Here is a 24,305-nt window from a genome sequence, read left to right on the forward strand (position 1 = left end):
ACACTATACTACTACTGATATTCTAGTGTGCAATCTTAGTATACTCATTTAATTGCTGAAAACAAGGTATCTGACAAAGCAAGTGAATCTGTGACGGGAGGGGTATGAAGGGTAATGATTTTCTACTTCTACATTGAGCGTCCTGGGCATTGACAGTGTCCTGGACAGTGCTGGTCTATGGGGTGATTTGTGCTGGTTTGTGCAGTGTCCTATCAGTGATTCTCCCCCTAGCCCTGTACAAAACTCAGACGGTGGACGAAGGCTAATGTGTGATATTATGGTTTGTGTTCCTGCCTCTATAAAAATTCAACCTATGTGGAACCATCACAAAAATATTGACAATAAAAAAACAATCTATTTCTGGGACCTAAATGGGACTGCCTTGTCCGACTCCGCAAAAGCAAACTATTGCCAACCTGGGGCGCGTTTCCCAAAACCAAAGTTGCTAACCTGTTAGCAATGGGAAATTGCATTGCAACCAACTTAGTTAGCAACTATGGTTTTGGAAAACGCGCCACTAAACAGTAGCTGGGCTACTGTAATATCATCAGTCACAAAGTATGTACATGTACGTATGTATGTATGTACATGTATAGATGTATGTGTTTGTGTGTACTCTTTTTTTGTTGTCAAACATATACACAATACAAATGATGTTAATAAATCTTTTTGTTACACAGAAAACACATTCTGAACCATAATCACTTGAAATGTTTTAGTTAAAATTCATTTTTAATATATACTGTATATATAATATATATATACACACATTAACTTAAATTTCATATAACGCCCAGTAGAAGTGGTCGGTCCAGTCTGAAGGGGCTTCACAGGTGATGCTGTTCCAGGTGAGCCCACCTGATCTCCTCTGGGTCCCTGTTCCCCAGGGCACTGGCAGCAGAGAGAATAAACAGAACCACTCCTCTCCTCTCTTGTATCTTTCTTTTTTGCTTATGCCATTGATGAAACAAAGATGTCAGGAGTCTTTTTTTTAAGCCAGTGCTGTCCCACAAGTAAGTGTGTGTGTGTGTGTGTGTGTATGTGTTTGTGTGTATGTAGAGTGTGAATAGATGGGTTCTTCTCTCCTAAAAGTCTGGTTCAGTCACTGTAGCCATTAAGCAGAAGTGCCCCATGTTCCTCTCCCCCATAACCCTCAGAACTTAACACAATGTGTTAAAAGATACAAATACTGATATGCACAAGAGCTAAAGTCTGGCTTCTGCTAAGGGAAACAAAAAAGAAGAGAGAAGAACTTAAATTCTGTACAGGGTTGCAGCACGATGAGTGTAAGGGGTCGGTTTTGCAATAATAACTTAGTTGTCGTGGGGAGTCAGTCAGTTTTGCGCAGAGGCAAGGACCTCCAAAAGCAAGCCAGAGTTCAGAGGTCACATATCAAAGAGGGGGAGCGAGGGCATCCTCCTCCTACCCCAGCGCTACCCTGCTTTACGTTTGGTTGCCGTGGGCGATGTCATCACAGTCTAAAGTTGTTCACAGCCGCTGTTGTTGCTTTAAGGTTGGTGCTTTTCTTTCTTTTTTTTCGTTCTTTTTTCTTTATTCAATTTTTTGTTCTTAAAACTGGTTACAAAAATGTTGCAGGTCCTTTAGAAAGGTTTTCCTTTTTTTGTATTCTTTTAAAGCTACTCCTGTGGAACGGAACAGTGCAAGAGCTGCAAGCGCAGCCACAGCGCCCTCTGTGGGTGAGGAGGCGCTATAAGAAGGGGTTGGTGGAGGAGTTTCCTGTGGGGAACTGAGCAGGAGCGCCCATCTGTGGCAGAGAGGAGAAACGCAGGACCAGTCAGAGTGGGTTTGGTTTACAGACGGGTGTAGAGTGAAATAAATAATGGGACTTTGTTTATGTTTTATTATAGTATTATGATAATGGTGTCTGGCAGATAATGTATTTATGTTTATCTAAATACAACATACACATACAACATACATGTAAGTATGTGAGAAAGAATAATAAATAAATATATGGGTATTTATGCTTGTATAGACTTGTGTGTGAGAGAAAGAGAAACAGTCTCACCAGGAAGGGATTGCTGGAGACCCCAGGGGCTGCCATTGGCTGACCGAACGCAGGGACTGGCTTGGGCTGACCGAAAGCACTGAAGCTCGCCCCTACACAAAACAGACCACACAATAAGGGCAAAGCCTTTTTCTTAATCTAGAAATGCACTCCCTTGTTACACACACACACACACACAAAGCCTCTATATTTGCACTAGACACATGGTACTGAACACAGCATAAGTCTACATAATCGCTCCACTTTACTATTTCCTCATGCTAACTTCAAACACTAAATCCTACATGTAGCTACCCACACCTACATGGACATCCACACAGACACATACTGTAGAGAACATACACACCTGTATATCACATGGCAGTAGTATGAGCAACACGCACACAGATGGGTCAAATTAGTCATTTACAGGTTGTGCTTTTAACTGCATTAAACTGTTACACCAAAACCAACACCGCCAATGCCCAGACAAGTGCATGTGCGTACGTATGTACAATGGACATTATGCGTGTTCTCCAAACAAACACACACACACACCATTGGGCTGTGGAGGGAATGCCTGGGTCGGGGGGAAAGCTTGACCAGGGAAGGCTTGCTGGAAGGTTCCGCTAAAGCTTGTGGGCATGTTATAGGCCGCTGCATTTCCGAAGCCAGCTGGCATACTCATGGAACCTGTGCCAAATGAGGCTACCCACACACACACACACACACACACACACACACACACACAGAGAGAGAGAGAGAGAGACAGACACAAATGATTTCTGTTAGATCACTCAATATATATCATGCACTATCATTTCTCAAAACAGAAAACACAACATCAGGTGTGTCAGTTGAGTCATCTCCTACATCAGGTAATTATTTTGACACACAAAGGGACACGCTTAACGCTCCAAAAACACTCTTCAACTTCTGCAACACCTTTTTACATGTACAGTGGATAGTGGTGGTCAGGGACAGTCTTCAGGAAAAAAGCTGGTCTGGGATCAGCTTTGGCTAGCATTGCCAACTAGTAAAACATTGCCAGGGTTGCCATGGAAACTTCTATTGAAACAGCGTTCTTATAGCTTCTTGACCACTCCCTAGCCAGCTATCTGTTTCTGTCCAGCCAAACAGCAACCTACGCAAGTTTAGAGTGGTGAAGGGTACAGGAGTCAAATTAAAGAAAACTCAGAGACCCTTGGAATCAGACAATTTTCAGTGGGTATTAAAATAAATAAAGTTTAATTTGTGATGAAGAGAATTCAAAAACACTCAACTTGTGCCAGGCTCACATTACAGGAAATTCATGACAAAAATCGATAATTCAAGTTGAGATCATTATGAAGCTGGCTGTATTTTTGTGTATTAGTTTAGATGAGATGAAACTGAGCTGTGGATGGGGAAGGCTTGTCCCTAGTACATCACTTCCACTCTGTTGACACTTATCACTACTTCTGCAAGCATCTGCCAAAATGGACAAGTACCAACAGGCAACATTATACCATTATATCTGATCTGGGAGCGGAGTGCTTTCATTTATGTACTTGTTGTCAAATCCTTTCTCTGCAGATTTATCATACACTATGACAGACAGGCACCCACTCCCACATCAGATGATAACAGCAGATCTGTGGAGATTTAGGATCTCAATGCTTTACAGGGTAAAACTCACAACTGTGGAGGGGCTAAGGAGCAGGGAAAGAGACACAGGAGAGGGAGAGAGAGAGAGAGAGAAAGAAAGAAAGAAAGAAAGAGAGAGAGAAAAGAAAATGAGAGAGAGGGAGAGGGGGGGCACATACAGGAGTTATCTGCATGGCCAACACAAAAAGTGTTTGTATGGCCGTGCCAAAGGGGAAGAGTGGCGCTCTGGCAGCACTAGGTTGATCGGTGCACTGTCTACCAGGTTTGGCCCAGTGCATCGTGGAACATGGAGTTCCAGCAGGCTCTTTTAATGCACTAACACGGATTAACTACACAAGGCAGAAATAAACACAGACACAGTGTAGATAAAAAGCTTGTAAGATAGATAACAAAGATTGAAAAAAGAAAGAATTTAAAGATAGGCAGAGGTAAAGGGAGTGGGAGGGAGAGAGAGAGAGAGAAACCTACCAAAATGAGCAGGGATGAAACCCTGCCCCTGTAGGGCTCCTAAGAGGCCTGACCAGCATGGCAACAAACAGACAGAGCCATGAGTGTGTCTTACCCTTATACACCTGTACACACACACACACACTCAGTCTAAATCTGTGTTATGGGCTTCTAACACTGATAACCTGAGGGATGCCCACATGGACGCAGAACAAACAAATAGCTGCAGCAACAGCGAAAGAGTCCGTATTGATCACAATATTACCATTCATCTGTGCTGAAATGAGAACGCTTTCACTACCTCCTAAAAACTTTTTTCTGCCAACAATGTTAAATATGCAGAGAGAGAGAGAGAGAGAGAGAGAGAGAGAGAGTAAGCGAGCTGAGCTGAGCGCGCGTGTGTGTGTGTGTGTGTGTGTGTGTACTCTTGTCACATTTGGCCTCATTCTGTAAATGCACTTATGTGACTAGGTGTGCTTCATGCGTTGTTGAATAATCCATGAGGGATGAAAGTCTCAACACCACAGAATAGGCAAATCTCCACTCCTGACTGCTGACTGCTTTATTGGGCAAATGCACCCACTTATGAAATAACAGGATTTGATCAAATTACGGTTTTCGTGCAAAAAACCCTCCATATACAATGTGTTAATGAAAACCATAAAAAAAAAAAAAAAACGCTATGTTGATATTGGTATTAATTATGTTGCCCGTAATGTTTGTGATTGGCTCATAGTTCTGCAAGCTCCACCCTCACCTGCTGCGGCCACGGCGGCAGCTCTGCCATTGGTCTGAAATGGGTTGGTGGGGGCCACTGCCGGGGCAACCGATGAGGCAACAAAAGGGTTAGTCGAAGGACCTGCCGACACAAGGAAAACAAACAAATCAACAACACAAACACATGAATGCAGTGGGTTGGAGTGAAGTCTCACCACAAGAGCTTCGGAACGTCCTCAGAACCTACCTCCAAAGCACTGTGGCATGCTGGGTAATCCTTGCTGCATCTGTGCTGAGGACACGCTAGTTACAGCACCAAACATGGTTCTGAAACACACACACACACACACACACACACAGTGTGTTAGTTGTGACATGGATACAGGCTGCGGATTTGGAAAAAAAGTCTGAAAGTGAGCCAATAGACTGGAGTAAGAAAAGACTAAGGGCTGCAAGGGGCATCAACAACACAGTCAGGGAACTGAAATTGAGAAGGCAAACATGGACAGTGTTCAGCAGCACTGACAAGTGGGTCAACACTCAGACAGAGAGGGGTGCATGTCTCACTCCAGGACAAGCAAATTGGTAGACAGTTAGGAAGAGACAGCCAAATGGACAAGCAAACAACCAGGTATATAGACAGACAGACAGACAGACAGACAGACAGATAGACAGACAGACAGACAGACAGGTTCTGAGCAAACATAGAGGGTGCGTTTCTCACTCCTGTGCCGTGCTGATGGTGTTGTAGACACTGGTGGGCGGGGCAGATGAGCTGAAGACGTTGTCCAGCTCGGCCAGCGCAGCGTAGCGGTCGCCCCCCATGGAGCCAACGGGGCCTGGCGGGGGCCCCACGCCTGCAGAGGGAGGGGCAGAGCTCACCCCAGTCGGAACAGCGCCCCCTGTAGTACACACACACATACAAGAGTGGGGTTGTGTGGACGAGTGAAAGAGTCTTACGTTATACCATCGACCATCGGCCCAGGGTTGTACCTCTTGGGGAGAGACAGAGGGTGGACATAGCTCATCTAAAGGCTAATGACCTATGACACAGTTGCCACTAATGTCACGTTACAGTCATACTTTTTGGACTACGGAGTGCCCTGCATGTCATTGTCAATAATAGTTCCTATGGGTCCACTGCCAGTTATTTCCATACCAGTTCCCAGCCCATTTAACACAATGTCATGGAGCATTCTTGTGCCCTTCCCTGAAGTGCGTTCAAATTCGCAAACATAGGCAGACGTTCGCAAAAAGGTTTCTGTTTGCCTTGAGGTTTTGGCGAACGTTTGCAAACACTCACAAACAGTCTGAGGAGGTAGTTCTCCCCGAACATACAATGGAGCTGGACGTGGGCTTGGCGAAGGTAACTATGCAATTACTGTTACAATGGAATGTTAACACCAAATCGTTCAAACTGAAAAAACATGCTTAGCACAAACGTTCGCCGATTGCTTGAACGATTGTTTGAACGCACTCCTAGTTTGACATTTATGTATGCATACATCCATTGCATTTGCCCTACTTTTTCACTGGGAAATTTCTCAATACCATCAATATTATAGATATACCACTAGTGGGCAATTCCATGGAAAATGGACTTTTTGTCACATCCATAACGCCAGTGAAATGCCTTGGCATTTGTATGATGTGAATGATGACATAAATTTTTTGTGCATTTTTTCTCATGTACATTCTTCAGCCAAAAATAGCAAATGCTCAAATTTCATGTAATCATTCACATCATACCATACCATCACATTTTTATTGCCGTTATGGATGTTACAAAAAACGTAAATTTCCATGGAATTGCCCTAGTACACAATTTCAATACAATCAACTTGAGGTAGCAGCAGAGCTTTACAGTGCTACATGTAGCACATGCTACAACAAAATCTGTCTGTGCTATGGATGATTTACCAGCTTAGCATCAGTGACACCTTATTTAAAATGCTTTCTAGAGTATAGCCTACAAATGAGGTGTTTGTATACATACCGATGCTAGAGATTTTGTGGATTGTGCTACAAAACTATCTGTAGCAACAGTGCTAACAAAAAAGTGAACCTACAGCCCTAGTTAGCAGGAAGTTTTGTTTACATATACAGGCAAAAAAGGAAGTGTGCATTTCCCTATCTATACTTTATTGTGTAAACCTTTTACTTTGTTGTATTTTGGGCTGTTGACAGGGAAAAAAGGCTACAAAGACATACAACTGGGGTGTTTCTACTTCAATGGGATCACATACATCAGCAGCATCAATCATTACATTACCGTTACATTAGCGTTAGTTTACGATTGATCACATGAACGGTATTACTCGGGAGATTTTGCATGAATAAAGCAAGATATTTATATTTTTAACAGGAGCTGATCAGAAACTAGGCAGACGATGCAGATTAGGGAGTGTGTGTGCGTGCAAGTGTATGTGTCTGTGTGTGTGTTTAGAGGCTAAAACAAAAAGTATGAAACCTGACAGCACATAGCCTCTGGAAATAAAGAGGGACAGAGGGCCAAGGAACAACTTGTCTTTTTGTGAATGTGCTGACATGCACTGAACTGAAAAAATAAAATAGAAAACAGTGATGAGGGTTTCTTTTTTTGTCTGTCGTCTGACGGTGAAAAAAACCTACTTTGTGTGCATTCTGTGCTCTTTATGGGATACACCTGCCCAAACCGCTTACTGCACCTACAGTAAGCTGACATTGTGAAGAATTCTGTTTCTTCATAAGATCTCAAATGAAAAGGTGCAATGTGGTTGGTTGGTTTTCCTTCTCACCCAGTATAGGCCCATATGCCCATGGAAGGCTTTGTGTCTGGCTGGGCCTTCCACATCAGAGAAAACTATGACAAGTAGGACAAAAAATACCTGATGACGATACACATTGAAGCTACCATTTACTTCAGTACAGTTCAGTAGAACTGTTATCTACTACTCTTGTTATAGACTTTCTTGTATGCAGACATTCAAGCAGTAGCTGCTATAATTATTCAGCAATAACACCTTAACAATACAGTATACACTTATCTACACTAGAATTTCAACCCATAATTTATGGGATAAAGCCCCAACAACCATCTTTAAATCCTCCCCACACTCCCCTCCAATTCAGTGGTGTTAAGGTATGCCACCGTCAGGGTGGAACTGCACCTGCTGTTGAAACACTGTGCGTTTTTGGTGTCCAACACTATGCCTGTTCAGTTATGGATCCTAACTGAGTGTTGCTTTAGCAGCTCAGAGAGCAGGCAGCTCTGGGGTGGAATCCAGGGCTAAACTGCCAAAAGATCACTGACCTCAAAGAACACTGGATTGAGCTTCTTATTCCGCACCCGAGATAACGCCACTGTGGAATGGCGGCCATTGTTCTTGGGACCACTTGAGTAAATGGGAAACCCCATAAACATTCTCCGGAGAAACTGAGCTGGTATGGGCAAATCACTGCAGTTTTTAACAGGAATATATTTTGTATGTTACTCATACAGTGTAAAAATATATACTAACACCATAGAAACATGTAAAAGGTGTTTAATATAATTGAGAATGTCATGATATCCGCATGCAAATCCATTTGACAAGGACAGAAGTGGTCTCAAAGGCATGGCATGTGTTTGAAATAAGTTATCTTCATTGTTGAAAGGGCGAGATCATTCAGTTGCTCGATCCAGAGTTCTTCAAGATCAGTGCACCAGATTCACACATCCTTTCTTCCTTCACAGCTGCCTGCCTTATGAGACACCATCTCTCGCTCTGTCTCTCTCTCTCTCTCTCACACTCTTATTTTGCCACCCAGACTTGGCAGTGCGGGTTGCTTACAACAGCTCTGTCTTTGGGCATACCTGACTCAGACTGGGCCATGTTAAAGATGCCGTCCAGGTCTGCAAGGGCCGCATATCTATCGGCGGGAACGCTACTAGCGCCGTCTACTCTGCCTGCGTCTGCGTCTGCGCCTGCCGACGTGCCTCGCTGGCCCAGTGCTCCAAAGTCCGCACTACAGGATTTGGGGAAGTTGTCAAAATTTGCAAAACTGGCGTTAGCTAGTCCCGAGGAGCCTCCTGTGTGAGAGAGGAAAAACAAACCAAAGAGGAGAGAATAAAGAAAATAATCTCCGAGAGGGGTATATGAAAGATCTAGAAACCAATAATAGGGCAAGAGTGGAGCACCCGTGTGTGTGTGTGTGTGTGTGTCCTTCACATTAGAGTGTTCTGGAAGGGTGGTACTAAATATAGGGAACCTGATTCTGTAGGATCGTGAGACAGGTGCAACACACATATACACACACACACACACACACACACAGACACACACACACACACACACACACACACACACACAATCCAAGAGTAGCCTGCTTAAGCAAAGACTGATGGTGCACATTGCATTTTAACTGTGTAGTGTGTGTGTGTGTGTGTGTGTGTGTGTGTGTGTTTGAAGGAGAGAGAGAGACGGAGAGAGAGAGAGAGAGAGACACACACAGAAATAGAGTGTGTCTGAGTGCAAAGTAAAGGAGGTTATACCAAAGATTACCAATACCAAAAATGGGCCAACCTCTGCGTGTGCACGTGAGACAAAACACATTAGATAGAGACAGAGTGCATTTCCTAAATCATCTTTCCATCATTTGGTGTGTGTATGTGTGAGTACATCATTTGGTGTGTGTGTGTGTGTGTGTGTGTGTGTGTGTGTGTGTGTGTGTGTGTACACACATCATGTGGTGTGTATGTGTGTGAGTAAATCATTTGGGGTGTGTGTGAGTACATGGAGTTGACAATGGTAACCAGTCCAGCATGACCTCAAACGAACTTGCAACCACTGGAAGAGCCTTCCACCAGTTCTAATAATAAATATTGGTGCCATAATCATTAATTATTATATGATGGCATTTACAGCAATGCAGATATGTCATAAGCACTCAACAATAAAAAAATATCTCCACACAAATGAGACACACAGCTTATCTTGGTTTATGTTGAGGTTAGCCGTCTTATCAATAACTTTGAGGTGGGGGCAGAGAGTACATAGTAAATTCCACTGCCCTAGTGAGCTCACTGTTGAGAGGGTAAAGGTCGCGAGCGGTCAACTTCGTGTCTAGGGGAGAAGGGTGGGCTTAGTGCGTCGAACCGAATGGGAGGGAGTGAGGGAAACAATAATGATGTGTCAATAATGTTTCTATTCACACAACAGAGAGTGGAGAGTGTGGGCACCGTGTGTGTGTGTGTGTGTGTGTGTGTGTGTGTAAAGAGAGATTTAACTTTATTATCGGCAGGACTGAATGGGTGGATACACACTTTAAAACAAAGACAATTGCTTGAGGACATGTAAAAGACAATAATGCCAGACAGACAGACAAAACCAATACATTGACAACCCCATACACACTAACAGACAGTGTAACTCAACAAAACGACACACTAACCAAAAATGCATTCAGAATTCTCTCTCTCTCTCACACACACACACACACACACACACACACACACACTATAGACTTACTGTGAGGCGGCAGTGGAGGCAGCGCGGAGCAAAACTCCCCTACACTGCGGCTGGATGGGAGAGCACTGATGGCTGCAGCCCAGCGGGTCACACACAACGCAACAGAGAACCAGAGGGCCAAAGCAAGAGAGACAAGAAGAAAAGCAAGAACGACAGAAAGTAAAGAAAGACAGAAGAAATGAAAAGAAAAGAAAAAATGAAATGGAGTTATTAACAAAACAGAAAAGTGGAAAAAAGAAAGGCAAGCGAGCAAACTGGAGTCCCATGGCACCAAGCAAAGTAGTGATGATGAATCGGCCAATCACCAGCCACACACAACTGACCACTAATGGCCAACACAGCATGGAAGTCACACAGCAATTTTAATGACATCATGCCAAGTGTTTTTTTGTCTTTCGAGCATGTTTCTTTTAATGTTATTCTCTTATTCTTTGTTAAACTTGTTGACTACAGCTCATTAAGCTAAGAGCTTAGCAGGTTCTTTCTTCAGATTGGCTTTAATTTCATTTGAAGATAATTTGACTAAATTCAATTGAATATTGTTGTGGCATCTGGGCACCCCTAGAAACAGATGCAGCAGTTTGTCGTCCAGCAGGGGGCAGCAGTGAGCATTACATGAGGGCAACTTCCCCTTTGGAATGACCTCGCCTCACATCACAGCAGGGTCACGAGCAGCCCTCTGAGGACACAACTTCCAACGCCCGACACGACTCATCGAGGAGAGACTGTCACGGCCCTTCCAACATTAAATGGGCTCTTTTTTTCCAGGTGGACATTCAGTTCTATTTGGTTTCATTTAAATATAGCACCATGACATTGACATTGTCTCAAGGTGCCATGACGGGGCCAAAGACAAGACTTCTTGACAGAGTCATTGACTCTGACCCCATTGGATGACTGCAACCCCACAAGCAAGTTGTGATTTTTCAATTTTCCAGGACTGTCCACTCACTGAGTTAATTACGACAATCATCCATCTTGGGGCTGTGGTAGTGTAGTGGTTAAGGAGCTGGGCTAGCGTGCAGTAGCCTGAAAGTTGTCGGTTCCATTCCCCGCTTCCACCGTTGTGCCCTTGAGCAAGGCACTTAACCCCAAGTTGCTCCGGGGACAATGTGATCCCTTGTAATATAGCTGACATATGTAAGTCACTTTGGTCAAGAAGTGTCTGCTAAATGTAATGTAATGTAATCTTAATAGATACATTACTGGGTAAATAAACCTTGGGTTTGAGGACCGTTTTGGCTTCAAAACTACATTATGCAGTGACTGAGTAACTGCCAAATAATCTTACAAAGTGTTCTTTTTTCCCTTCGGAAATAAATAACTCAATGTGAGAGAATAAGCAACAAACCGTGAGAACCAGAGATGCTCATAGGCGGTTGGTGGAGGTGAGAGGAGAGGGCAGCTGTTCAACTGAGAGTGAAAGCAAGCATGACCGGGAGACTAAATGTGCAGCAAAACGTGACGGGGCTGATCAAAGAATAAGAACACACACACACATACAAACACACACACACACACACCACAAAAATATAAATGCATAGATACATCCCCTGCCACAAACACACACACTGCTACAGTATCAAACACACAGCTCTACTCTCAAACACTCTATTGCACACACTGAAACACAATCACATCAAATGCACACTACACTACACAAAACAACGCCTGAGGATGATCAAAATGGATAAACTGGCCAAACTGGTGGGAATGAAACCCACCAGATGGTAAGAAAGGTCTCTGTGGGGTGTGTGTGTTTTTTGTGCCAAGCGACCACAACTTTTAACCTAAGTTAAAAGGACTTATATACAGGTATATACAGTATTATCACGTGTGTGTGTGTAAGTGAGAGAGAATGCGTATGTTTGTGTGTATGTATGTATGTATGTATAAGAGTGCGTGAGTGTATGTGTGTGAGTGTATGTATGTATGAGAGTGTGTGAGTTAGTATGAGAGTGTATGTATGTATGAGAGTGTGTGAGTTAGTATGAGAGTGTATGTATGAATGAGAGTGTGTGTGAGTGTATATGTGTATGTGTGTGAGTGTATGTATGTATGAGAGTGTGTGAGTTAGTATGAGAGTGTATGTATGAATGAGAGTGTGTGTGAGTGTGTGTGTGTGTGTGTGTGTGTGTGTGTGTGTGTGTGTGTGTGTGTGTGTGTGTGTGTGTGTGTGTGTGTGTGTGTGTGTGTGTGTGCGCGTGTTACACTGGTGTGATACCTGCAGGTGGAGCGGATGGAAATGGAGCAGGGGCAGTGGCTGCAGCAGCAGAGCTCCCAAACGCATCGAAGTTGGCAAAGTCTGCACTTGCGCTAGCGTTCGGAGCTGATGGAGGTCAGGAGGGGGTCAACACAAACAAACAAACAAACAAACAAACATACAAACAAACACAAACAGAGGGGGATATGACTGATGGATCGACACAGACTCTGATGAGCATGGACACAGAAGAACCATGTAATGATGGTCGATAGTGGTCACAGCATTAGACACATCAGGACAACACAGGGTCAGAACCACACAACATCGAACAAGCCCATCCAGTCTGGGACACGAGGGGGGGGGGAGAATGTGGGTCAGACCAACAGCTTGTTACCCTGAGACCGAGCATGAACCAATGTGTACCGGTCAATAATCACTACATTTCATGGGGCTTGGATACCTGTGAGTGTATGTGTGTATAAAATTGCAGCAAACTAATATGTCTATACTCTTCTCATTTTACAGTGAAGAATGATTGAATTTATTTATGATTAATGGCAGAAAACAAAAGGAGGTCAGTTTTGGGTGGACCTGACTGATTATCTACACAGTATGGCTGCAATTCTGCGAATATGACCAACCATTTTGGTCTTCCTTTCATTTGGTATGAAGAGATTGCTTGCACATTGTGTTTGTGTGTATATTCACTTGGCCTTGTGTAACTATCAGTAGTTGGAGGTGATAATTATATTATTGCTTGTGCCTGTGTGTGTGCGTGTGTATGTGTTCCTGTGTGTATGCACAAGTACCTGGATGGCTGTTGAAATGTGCAAAGTTAGCAAAGTTTGCAGAGGAGGAACTGGGGGCTTGTGAGGGTGGAGCAGCAAAGATATCTCCGCCCAGATCACTAAGGAGGTCGAACTTCTTCTCCTGATGAGACATCTGCTGAGAACGAGCCACCACCGGAGACTGAGAGACGGAGAGAGAGAGAGAGAGAAACCGAGAGAGAGAGAGAGAGAGAGAGAGAGAGAGAGAGAGAGAGAGAGAGAGAGAAACCGAGAGAGACCGAGAGAATATAAGGTGGGGGGAGATGTGCTATATGAGAGGGCATGCATAAATCTCAAAGACACATGCACATATACACATTCCCTCACACGCATACACACAAAGACACACACACAATCATTTACTGATTCTGTTTCACAAAGACCAACATGCGCGCACACACACCTGGCTGGGGGTGTTCTTGTTGAGGTGCAGGGTGGGGGCGGACTCCCCCAGCAGGGTCTTGAGCGGCCGCACCTCGGGAGTGCTGCTGGTGCTGCTGGCCGACGAGCCGGAGATGGATGCGTGAACCGACGCCACCACACGCGCCTGCTCCGGAGGGACGTACCTGAGAGACACACACACACACACACTTAAGAGACCGCTGCATATTTTTCTGATACGGTTGATCCTACGGTTGCTGAGTGACATTCGAAGGAGTTGAACCGTAGGATGACATCAAATCAAATGAAAATGAAATAACCCTGTAAAGTGAAGTTGCTTTCAAAATAACACCCATCGTTTTTACTCCAACAGACAACAACATACAGAGTGCATACTGACTAACGCCTAACCTTAAAAACCTAAAAAAACACTATGTATTGCACACAGTATGTGTTCTCCGTGAGAATGACACATTTGGCCAATGTGTGTTGTGGTTAGCAACACATTGCTCTACTAGCCAAGGCCCACGATAACAGAAGTACCGTACAGCACTCAGTACTGCTCAAGCACCGGTCAGCCTCAAATGAAAAAGTGTGCCGTCTACAGGTTTTTTGTTCCTTGGTACAGATACATTGCATTTGTTTGGGTGGCCATCAATGTCCACCCAAACTGGGGAGGATAAGAAGCTCAAAAGGAATGATCACCAATAGTGCCCTTATTACATTGTAACTACACAAATACACTGCCGTGTTTTACGACAAATACTGGCACATTAGTGCTCTATTAGAACTCATACCCAGGTAACTAAGGACACATGTAAATAACACCTATCAATATAATATAGCAATGTTATACAATGTGTGTGTGTGTGTGTGTGTGTGTGTGTTTGCGTGTGCGCGCTCTCACCATCTTTTCTTCTCATACTTCTCTTGAAGGAACTCTTTCACTTTCTGTGGTTCCCGGAAGTCTGGGACGGAGGAGGTTCTGTCGTCATAGAGACCGAGCCAAATCGGTTTGCACACCTGCAACAAGACAAGCGGGAAAAACGTCAGGAAATTACAAGGGAATGGTAAGGGAAAGGAGGAGAGGAACGAAAGACAAAGAAAGACGAACAAAAGAGAGAACAAAAGAGAGTGTGGAGTCAACCCAACATATGTGCCATCAATCATTCATGCACCCTGGCGTCTGTCATAGGGTGGGGGGGGGGTGTTGCCCCGGGCGACCGGGTTGACACAGAAGGGTTCCTTCTCACACGGCCCTGACGCTGATGCGCTCCGACACCAGGCAGTAGCGGAACTGGAAACTGTTCTGATCTGGGACCAAATCAGGTCTGTTTCCTTCTGGCGCAGACGATCAGAACGCAGCGATGAGCAAAGAGGAGACGCTCGACAGCACGCAACAGGAGCCTCAGCGGCACAGTGTAAAAAATAATAATAAAAGAAAAACGTCTGTCCCTTCACTTCTCCCCCAAACATCCTCCTGTGACTGGCTCTCCTCCTCCCCTCTTTTAGTTCTCTACCACACAAAGACACGCCCTTCCTCTCCTCTCCTCTAGTACTCTACCACACACACACACACACACGCCCTTCCTTTCCTCATCTAGTCCTCTACCACACGCACACATGCCCTTCCTCTCCTCATCTAGTCCTCTACCACACACACACACACGCCCTTCCTCTCCTCATCTAGTCCTCTACCACACATAGACACGCCCTTCCTCTTCATCTCTCTCTGCCTTGTGGACGCTCACCAACGTTTTTTGAATCAGGCTCGTTTTCACAAATCCATACGTTGTCCACCACCACCACCTCCACACAGAGCTGTCACTGAGGACTACTGAGCGATCAGCACAGATAAATCTACTGCTTTTTTTTCTCATCATTATCATATACAGTTAGGAACAAATGATTGATTGATTGAATGAGGATTCATACCCCTGGCAAATATTAATTTAATGTTGATTTTCTCTTGACCAATGTTTGTTCGGACTGAAAATGACACTGCCACATACCAAAAGGTTGTAAGACAAAGTGGGAGAAACATGGAATCAAAAAAAGAAGCGTTTTCATCTTTTTTTTTATTTTTAGGGAAAATGGCATGTCCAAAATGATTCATAATATTCAATTATTCATATTATTCTTTTTAAATAATCAATAAAAACATCTTTATTTGCATTCACAGCTATCAAAATGGCTCTTATAATACCTACCAAGCCTCTTCATGTCTCCACATTCTCAGATTCTAGACTGTCACTGCACCCTTTTAGCAGCAATCCGGGTTTTGAGGCAGGAACGATCATTTGTCATCACTCCTGCTCACTTTTCTGAGGTCTGGACTCTGGCTGGGCCTCTAAAATGTTGATATTGGTCTCTGTTAACCATTTCTTGCCTTGCTTGGCTGTATGTTTTGAATCATTGTGTGGTTTAATGGTTCAATGCCGCCAATTAGGGCAGGTCTCTCGACAGACTGCCTGATCTTTTCTTCCAAAAATCTTAAATGTAGCCCCTTGTTTTAGTGTTACCATTAACTTTTATGTTTAGTAGACACTCTAACTAAATTAAAGAGCAACTTGCAGGTCATATCACATAAAATCATTCATAAAAACCTTTTCTACATTCATTTCTAAGCAATATTATGTGTAAATGTAGTGAACCGATTTAACCTACAAGTTGCTCTTTGCATGAGTCAGTCACAGCATGACAGTAAGCTAGACATTTTTATTAGTAGTATGTTGTGTACATGTTTACTACATGCATGCTGCCTGGTGATGGAGCCCATGGTTTGGGACCTCACTACAGCAGTCTCATACTGGAACTGAGTGGTCCACCACTGCTTCCAGAGTAGGGCTGCAACTAATCATTATCTTCATAGTCGATTAATCTGTTGATTACTTTCTTGATGAATCGATTAGTTGTTTTGATCAATACAATGTCAGGAAACGGTTTAAAAAAATGTTAATCAGTGTTTCCCAAAGCCCAGGATTATGTTTTGTTTATCAGTGATTCCCAAAGCCCAAGATTATGGCTTGATTTGTCCACACACCAAAAACATTAAGCTTACCGTCATCGAGGGGTTAGTAAAACTGACAATACAAAATAGATTTAAAAAAGAAAGACACAAACTGATTAATCAACCAACACAGTTGGCAGTAGCTGACAACTAGCCTAATCGATTAATTGTTGCAGCCCACTTTCAGTGGTCCCTACTGAAGCTGAAGGCCCTGTTTCAGAGCTGGCTGACTGTACCATCAGCCACAAAAGGTACAGGATGCGAGACTGATCTTGGGCACTAGCATGTGAGTCAGGGGCCGACACATCTTCACTCAGTCAGTGCCATCCATCCCACCTCTGACCCCCTGACCTCCCCATATTGAACCAAGCAACGACCCTAGTTTAGTCAAATGGAAGTACAACCGGGACCTGCCAATGGCTATCAGACTTTAGTCAAAAAAACATACATTAGACACCTCCATCAAGACACCATTTCAAATGGGCCCCAAATCTATATGGGGATATGCTTAAGGCTTGCCATTGTCCACACGACTGGTCTACTTGTGCAGCGATAAGGTGGATGGCCCCTCTGGACTCTCCTTACAAAACAGCTCAGTAATGTGGAAACATCAGAGAGGAAGAAGAAGAACAATGCCCCATTCAGGCCTGACGCCAGCCAGCCAGCGAGCCAGCGCACACACACACACACACACACACACACACTTTAACAGAGAAATTCTACAGATATCCAGGTCCTAACCAGTTCCATACTGTGATGCGTAGTTAAATGTGAGTGCTTAAATGCTTGTGTGAGTAGGATGAGGTCTTCATACTGGGTGGGGGTGGGGGGGTTGTGGTAGAATTTGGCACATTCCAGAACATTCCTGGATTCCAAGGGAGCCCCTGTCAAAGAAGGGGGGAAAAAACACTGTGGCCGTCTCTCAGTGGGGTGGGTGTGCGGAGACAGGGAGAGATAGAGAAAGGGGAGGGGCAGACCGATAGATGGGGAGACCAAGAAAGAGAGAAATGTGTGACAGGAAACCTGTGAAATAAGGCCAGATTAAAAGACACCGTGATGAGAAGAGGAAAAAGTACAAGGTTAGAGAGAGAGAGTGATAGTGAGAGAGAGAGAGAGAGAGAGACAGTGAGTGACTGAGTGAGAGATAACCAGATATTAGAAGAATGCACTGTGGGGCTGTCCCTAGTACAGTGCTGGTTTAACAAACTTTCTGAAAGATTCCAACCTGCTTTGAGAGCCAAACGGCCCCACCAACTCCACCGCAACCAACTGGCACACCACAAAATCACATAACCATAGCAACCACTCCTCCTTGTCATTATATTCTCCCTCATTCTCTTACTGCGTCTACCGTCTGATCTGACTCATTTTGTGTTTCCTCCACTTTCTCTTGTCCTCTCATCTTCATACCCAACTCTTTACTTTCATCTCACTCTCACTTCAGTTCTCTCCATCTCTAACGACAGACACCACATAAATCCACACACCCACACACACCCACACACACACACACACACACAGGCAAGCAGATACACACAGACAACCTTGCTTTCCTAGCAGATGAAACACTGAGTATTCACATAAATATGCAGTCAACCTTACACATACACATAGCTAAAAGCCAATATGCAGGTGTTTGTCTGATATAGTCCTAACAGTAACCAGTAACACCTTACAGTCTCTCTGTGTGTGTGTGTGTGTGTGTGTGTGTACACACATGGAAAGTATACACATGACACACATGGAAAGTACATGCAAACTAGGTGGCACTGACCAATGTCACACACTAACTATCCTTCATCTTCCTCTGTGCAAAATCCTCATGAGGTGGCCTGTGTGTGGGCTTGTTAAAACAGAGGGCTGGCAAGAGAGAGGACACAGAGAGAGAGGGGGGGGGGGGTAAGAAGAAAAAGAGGGAGAGAGAGACCAAGAGAGAGAAGAGAAGATAAGAGAAGAAAAGGAGAGGAAAGAGAGACAGAGTGAGAGTGCAAGAGAGAAAGAAAGAAAGAAAGAAAGAATGTGTGTTAACTCCCAGCATGTTTAAACTACACTAATTCCACTCTCATCAACCTCAATTTAAGGATTCATGAAAACATCCCAGGAATGCTTATGACAAATCCAAAACCCTCACACACACTCAGACAGACACACACTCCATGGCCTATGGATGTATACCAGTTTGCATATTTCTGTATTTTGTAACACAGGCAGCAAGTACAATTGCAACTGGACTCCACTCCAGCAATACATAGACACAGCTTCAAATAAGAGCTGTAAGAACAGAGGGATGAATAAGAGGAATCGGTGAAAAAGAGAGACGTCCCTGTTCACCCCACTAAGCATCACCAACACACTACTGCACAAAGGTGATGGTGAATGCTAGAATTCACCTCACCAATATTAGTGTTAAACATGTGGTCCAAATTCTCACTCTCACATTTTCTGCTGGTCATGCAGGATAGAGAGAGAGAGAGAGAGAGAGAGAGAGAGAGAGAGAGAGAGAGAGAGAGAGAGAGAGAGAGAGAGAGAGAGAGAGAGAGAGAGACAGAGAAAGACAAGAAACAGCTTATCTTCCTCAGATTTAGGAGAGCAAAGGAACGTTTTAAATTCCAGTGTGACCATCGGTCAAATTCATCTGGTGAACACACCACGGGGAGTCTGTGCACAACGTTTACTGCCTGCCTGCTATCCCGTTTCCATGGCCACGACGCTGGACTACAACCTTAACAAACGTCTGGACACTCTTAGGAGCTTTCCACATTCCCTCCTTTAAAGGTGTGGCTTCACAGGGAGTTTCTCTCGAGCTTCACAAAGTGGTTTTGCACTTACCTTCATCTGAACATTGACAACCGGGTGTGGATTTTTTTTTAAGACAGAGGGAGAGATAAAGTCTCTATAAAAGTGACTGTATGACGATATGACGAAATGAATAGGGCTGAAACAATTAATCATTTAATTGTCGACTACTGAATACTGTCAATCATGTTGGTAATCGATTTATTGCTTTGAGGTTTTTTTTTTAAGGAAAAACATTTCTGCTTTGAATCTATGGTCAACCAATCAAAACCTAAGTATGCAAATGAATTTTTCATCCTTTATGACCCGATCCTGTGTACTTGAGGGGGGGGGGGGGGACAATTCTTCATAAAGACAAGCTTTAATGGACCCAATGTAAAATACAATTTTAGCTAGTTAAAAAAACATCTCATCCAAGGTTCTCATCAGTTTGGATGTGTCATTCTCTATGGTAGGGCCAAGAGGGTATATTCACCCCATGAGTAAAATATGCAGTCAATACACACATATTCATGGAAAACACTCGAAACAAGTACTCCATCTTTTCAGTGACGCACAGCTGAGTCACAGAGGCAAACATTCAGAGAAAGAAAAACAGAAGTTCCGACGTGATGAACTTTAGTCTGTGACACACTGTCCTGACCTTATTGCAACACACAGGCTATTTATTCCATAAAGTCATCACGAGATTACAGAATAACAAAACATCAAAACATCTCCCTTCCCCAATACCTCCTCTTCCACCAACAGCCCCATGTCTCTCTCCATCCCCCAGCCGTATATGCCTCTCCTCCCTTCACCCCTCGCCCGCATGAACCGCCACGGTATGTCCAGCGATGGGCAGCGCTAATAAATGCCGTCAGCGTCCATTTCTGAGCGGGTGAACTCAGGTCTATCTCAGTGGCAGTGGTGGCGACGGATGCCTACCTCATTCCCGTGCTTCTGGAGAAACTCGATTTCCTGCTGTGCGAAGGTCGTCATGGAGATGGACTTCACTCTGTGTGGGGGGTTCAGTCCTCGTCTGTGATGAGGTGGGGTTGTGGAGAAAGAGGGGAAGGGAGGAAAAAACAGACAGAAAGGTGGGGGGTTAATTTGTTTTGAGGAAAGTACACATTCAGTACGTAATCATTAGGCTGAGCCTTATATGTGTGCATGTTTGACAATGTGTGTGTGGTTCCCTTATGCGTGCGTGTGTGTGTGTGTAAGAAAGGAATGGAGAGAGAGTGAGTGAGTAATAGGGAGATCTCTAGTCTGAGCCAATTCATTACAGTCCTGCTGGGCACTGGGCTTATTACACACAAATATGGGACAAGGACATTAGGGGTCTTCGTACCTCCCTTATAGTGTGTGTGTGTGTGTGTGTGTGTGTGTGTGTAGACAAGCATCTACAATATCTCGGCCATCGCTATGATATGCAGAGTTTCAGCAGACAAAAATGTACAACCTAACGACACGTGTGCACGTGCATTTGTGTGTGCATGTGTGTGTATGAGCACCACGAGGACTGTTTCCTTCCATCATTTCCCTCTTCCTGATCAAAATTCCCATGGTGAAGTTGTGTGTGTGTGTATGTAGTTGTCAGACCACACCCTTCATTCCCCCTCCTGTGACCACCCTTCATAACTCTCCTCTATTGTTTAGATCTTCATCTTTTACTTGCACTTGTTTGCCTCTCCCTCTCTCACTCAAACATCTTCCTCTCTTTCTCTATCTTGCTTCCTTATTCTCCCTCTCTCCCTCCCTCTCTCCTGCTCTCCTCTCCCTCCCACTTTCTGTCGGATCTTGCCCAATTCCCAGCTGAGGTATCTCTTCTAGGCTTCAAAAACAAGTAGGACATTTTATTTGGGTTGGCAAACACATCTCCTCTCCAAACCCTCCCTCTCCCAGTCATACATACTGCAGTGTAAGGAGTACAGTTATATGACTTAATGGCCTAGAGCATGCTCTCATATGGAGGTGCAACCAGAATTTCTAGTAACCAGAAGAGCAGACATCTGAGATGCCCTATTCATTCACACACAAACACAACATGCACATACACATACATACACACACACACACACACACACACATCCTCGATCAAGCACAAAGAGTATAAATGCACAAATGAACCACACAAGCAGGCCTGTATGTCTGATTTTATGCATTTATATTACAATTCTGAATAGCAGAGAGAAATGGATTCCCTACAGGATATGAGTGAGGTATTATCTCATTCACCATGTCTTTGACACTGAAACAGAGAGACAGAGAGAGAGAGAGAGAGAGAGAGAGAGAGAGAGAGAGAGAGAGAGAGAGAGAGAGAGAGAGAGAGAGAGAGAAAGAGAGAGAGAGTGTGTGTGTGTGTGGAAGCCTTATTACACTTGACCAAACACCTAAATAATTCAGAACACTGCTATGGACGACTGAATTCAACAGTGATATGGCTCAGAACCGCACACACACACCCGCCCACCATCTGTGGAGAGAGAACACGTCAGCTGCACAACACATCAGAAGTGTTGTCACCTACTGGATGACAGCAGGAAGGCTGGCCTGTATCACTGCTCTAGGGGTGATATGGGTACAACACCACACCCACAGAGACAGAGAGAGAGAGAGAGAGAGAGAGAGAGAGAGAGAGAGAGAGAGAGAGAGAGAGAGAGAGAGAGAGAGAGAGAGAGAGAGAGAGCATGAGAGCGACAGAGACAGACACTATACACACACAGATATTATAAGGCCATAATGTAGTGCTGTTCAGTGTCCAGCACTCCTCGCTACGCTGGGGGGGTACCATGGTGATGACAGGCTCTGAGCGTGCAGAGCATTGATTCAGCTTCAATCATAAATGTGGTGCTTACGGAGGCAATGACAGCTCCTGTCTGCACCAGAGCAGACAGGGCATCTGCACACATGCTTGTTGGTGGGTCAGGTAGGTGGGCGGGTGTACACAAATCCGCTCCGCACCAAACGCACTGCCAACCAATTCACTCATGGCCTCATTGGCCTGTCCTACTTGTTCTTAGTCGGGGGAAAACCCCGCCATAGTCACCGCATATGAGCCGAAGAGATGGGGGTTGGCGGGGGTTATGGTTGTACTTGTTCCCTGTGCTCATGGCAGATCACGTCTGCAGTTCAATGCCAGGCATCAAAACCTCCGACGGCCCCCTGCTCTGTAATCCCATCAAGAGACTTAACATGGACTCTTACGACCAGAGACAGCGGCTGACTCAGACGGACACAGCCCACACTTGACACGCCGCTAGCATGGATCGATTCATGTATTCAGCTTAGGTTATCTTTAAAAGTTGTCTGTCATTAGGTTTTCTGTGTACATGCACAACGGCACTTAAACGTCACAATATTTACGGGACACACATGACAAGCATGTTGGCCACATTTTGGTCCCCAGATGGAGTCAATAGCCAGCTTCAGACCGTCAAGCCAGGCCAGGCTAGGATAATTTGGGGGCCACCTGGTGATAGTAGCCCTGGAACCCTGCCAGATCAGGGCCATGCACTTAAAGAGAGTCAGCGGGCAGCTTGTCTGATTAGTATCCCCACACACCTGAGCCACAGGTGGGAGGGGGAAACTAAGGGGGAGGTGGTCTGCTGGACACCCTGACCTTAGTGAGAGGGCCACCGAAGAGTTATGAAAGGTCACAGAGGAGAGGGAGGTCGGATGTCTGAGACTTGAGCGATTGGCGGAGCACCTCAGGACGGATTACAAAATGACGCCGAGCGGCACTGCTGGGTCGGCCGTGACATGAGGCACAAACAGCTGGCGGAGGGTTACGTTCACCTGATCGAAACCTGCCCCAGAGGAGCAAAAAAAAAGATCCCTGACAAACCCTCCAGCTTCCTCTTACGCAATCTGAGAAGGAGCTGCTCGCTCAGGATCGGCGCACCAGAGAGAAGAGTGAAAAATATTCCTAAGCAACACGTGAGCAGCAGGTCATTGCTTAAGAGAGAGACGGATGGAGTAATTGCCTAATGAAACTCTGAGCTTTGCTTAGATACACTAATGCTAGATGATTTCCCAGACGGACTGAAAAGAAAAGAATATTAAAATATTTGACCAATATAAATGAATAAATGACAAACACCTCACATTGACATGTCATCATTTACAGTGCTGTGCTCACTGTCAGACAGAACCAGTGCCATAAATTAAGCTACAGAGCAAAAAGTCAACAATATTCATTGTGAGGCATCGAAGGACATAACGAATCAGCTATAAAAGTTATGCAATTCAGTGGTTAGTCACACTATTGTTTTGCAAGTCTAACATCCACCATGTCCTTTGGTTTTTTTTTCACATCAGCTACTTCCCCCTCCACTCACTCACTCCCTTCTCATTTGTCTTTATTGCATCAGAATTCACCAGAGTGCATTTGATGCAACAACTTCAGGATATTTAAAACCGAGATGGATGATTCAGGCCGCGCAAAGCACTAAAGAAACTTAGGGAGTAAAGAGAGATCTCTTTAAAGACCCATTCTGTGAGAAGCTCCCACAAGCACATACAGCCTCTCTCCCATGTGTGTGAGTTTTTAATATGGTGTGTGTGTGTGCGCACCATTGTCACAGTCAGATAAGAGTGCCTAAGGATAGCGTATCTCCTCTCTGCACTGCGTTCATTAGGGACTCGGCTCTACTCCACACACTCTCCACACACACACACACACACACACACACACACACACACACACACACACACACTCACACACTCACACACTCATTAGCTCTACCTCTTGCCTAAGGGTTATTCCGTGCTCACACCTGATAAACAGATTTCA

General features: G+C 44.5%; 1 protein-coding gene across 1 annotated transcript in view; it reads right to left on the bottom strand.

Annotated features, from left to right (window-relative positions):
* Nucleotides 1-738: 738 nt before the first annotated feature.
* Nucleotides 739-24,305, bottom strand: part of agfg1a (ArfGAP with FG repeats 1a) — a 32,084-nt gene continuing 8,517 nt past the window's right edge. The window contains 14 exon segments of the mRNA XM_076282203.1: nucleotides 739-1,765; nucleotides 2,030-2,121; nucleotides 2,567-2,716; nucleotides 4,860-4,961; nucleotides 5,067-5,146; nucleotides 5,544-5,721; nucleotides 8,655-8,870; nucleotides 10,309-10,380; nucleotides 12,520-12,547; nucleotides 12,549-12,637; nucleotides 13,324-13,483; nucleotides 13,745-13,907; nucleotides 14,630-14,745; nucleotides 20,456-20,549. Of these exon segments, the coding sequence (XP_076138318.1) occupies nucleotides 1,709-1,765; nucleotides 2,030-2,121; nucleotides 2,567-2,716; nucleotides 4,860-4,961; nucleotides 5,067-5,146; nucleotides 5,544-5,721; nucleotides 8,655-8,870; nucleotides 10,309-10,380; nucleotides 12,520-12,547; nucleotides 12,549-12,637; nucleotides 13,324-13,483; nucleotides 13,745-13,907; nucleotides 14,630-14,745; nucleotides 20,456-20,549 (1,597 nt within the window). The 3' untranslated portion in view covers nucleotides 739-1,708.

This window comes from Alosa pseudoharengus, unplaced genomic scaffold, assembly GCF_046254945.1.
Source record: "Alosa pseudoharengus isolate Yale_2024_CS ecotype anadromous, Long Island Sound unplaced genomic scaffold, YU_APseudo_1.1 YU_APseudo_1.1_scf_13, whole genome shotgun sequence".
Taxonomy (NCBI): domain Eukaryota; kingdom Metazoa; phylum Chordata; class Actinopteri; order Clupeiformes; family Clupeidae; genus Alosa; species Alosa pseudoharengus.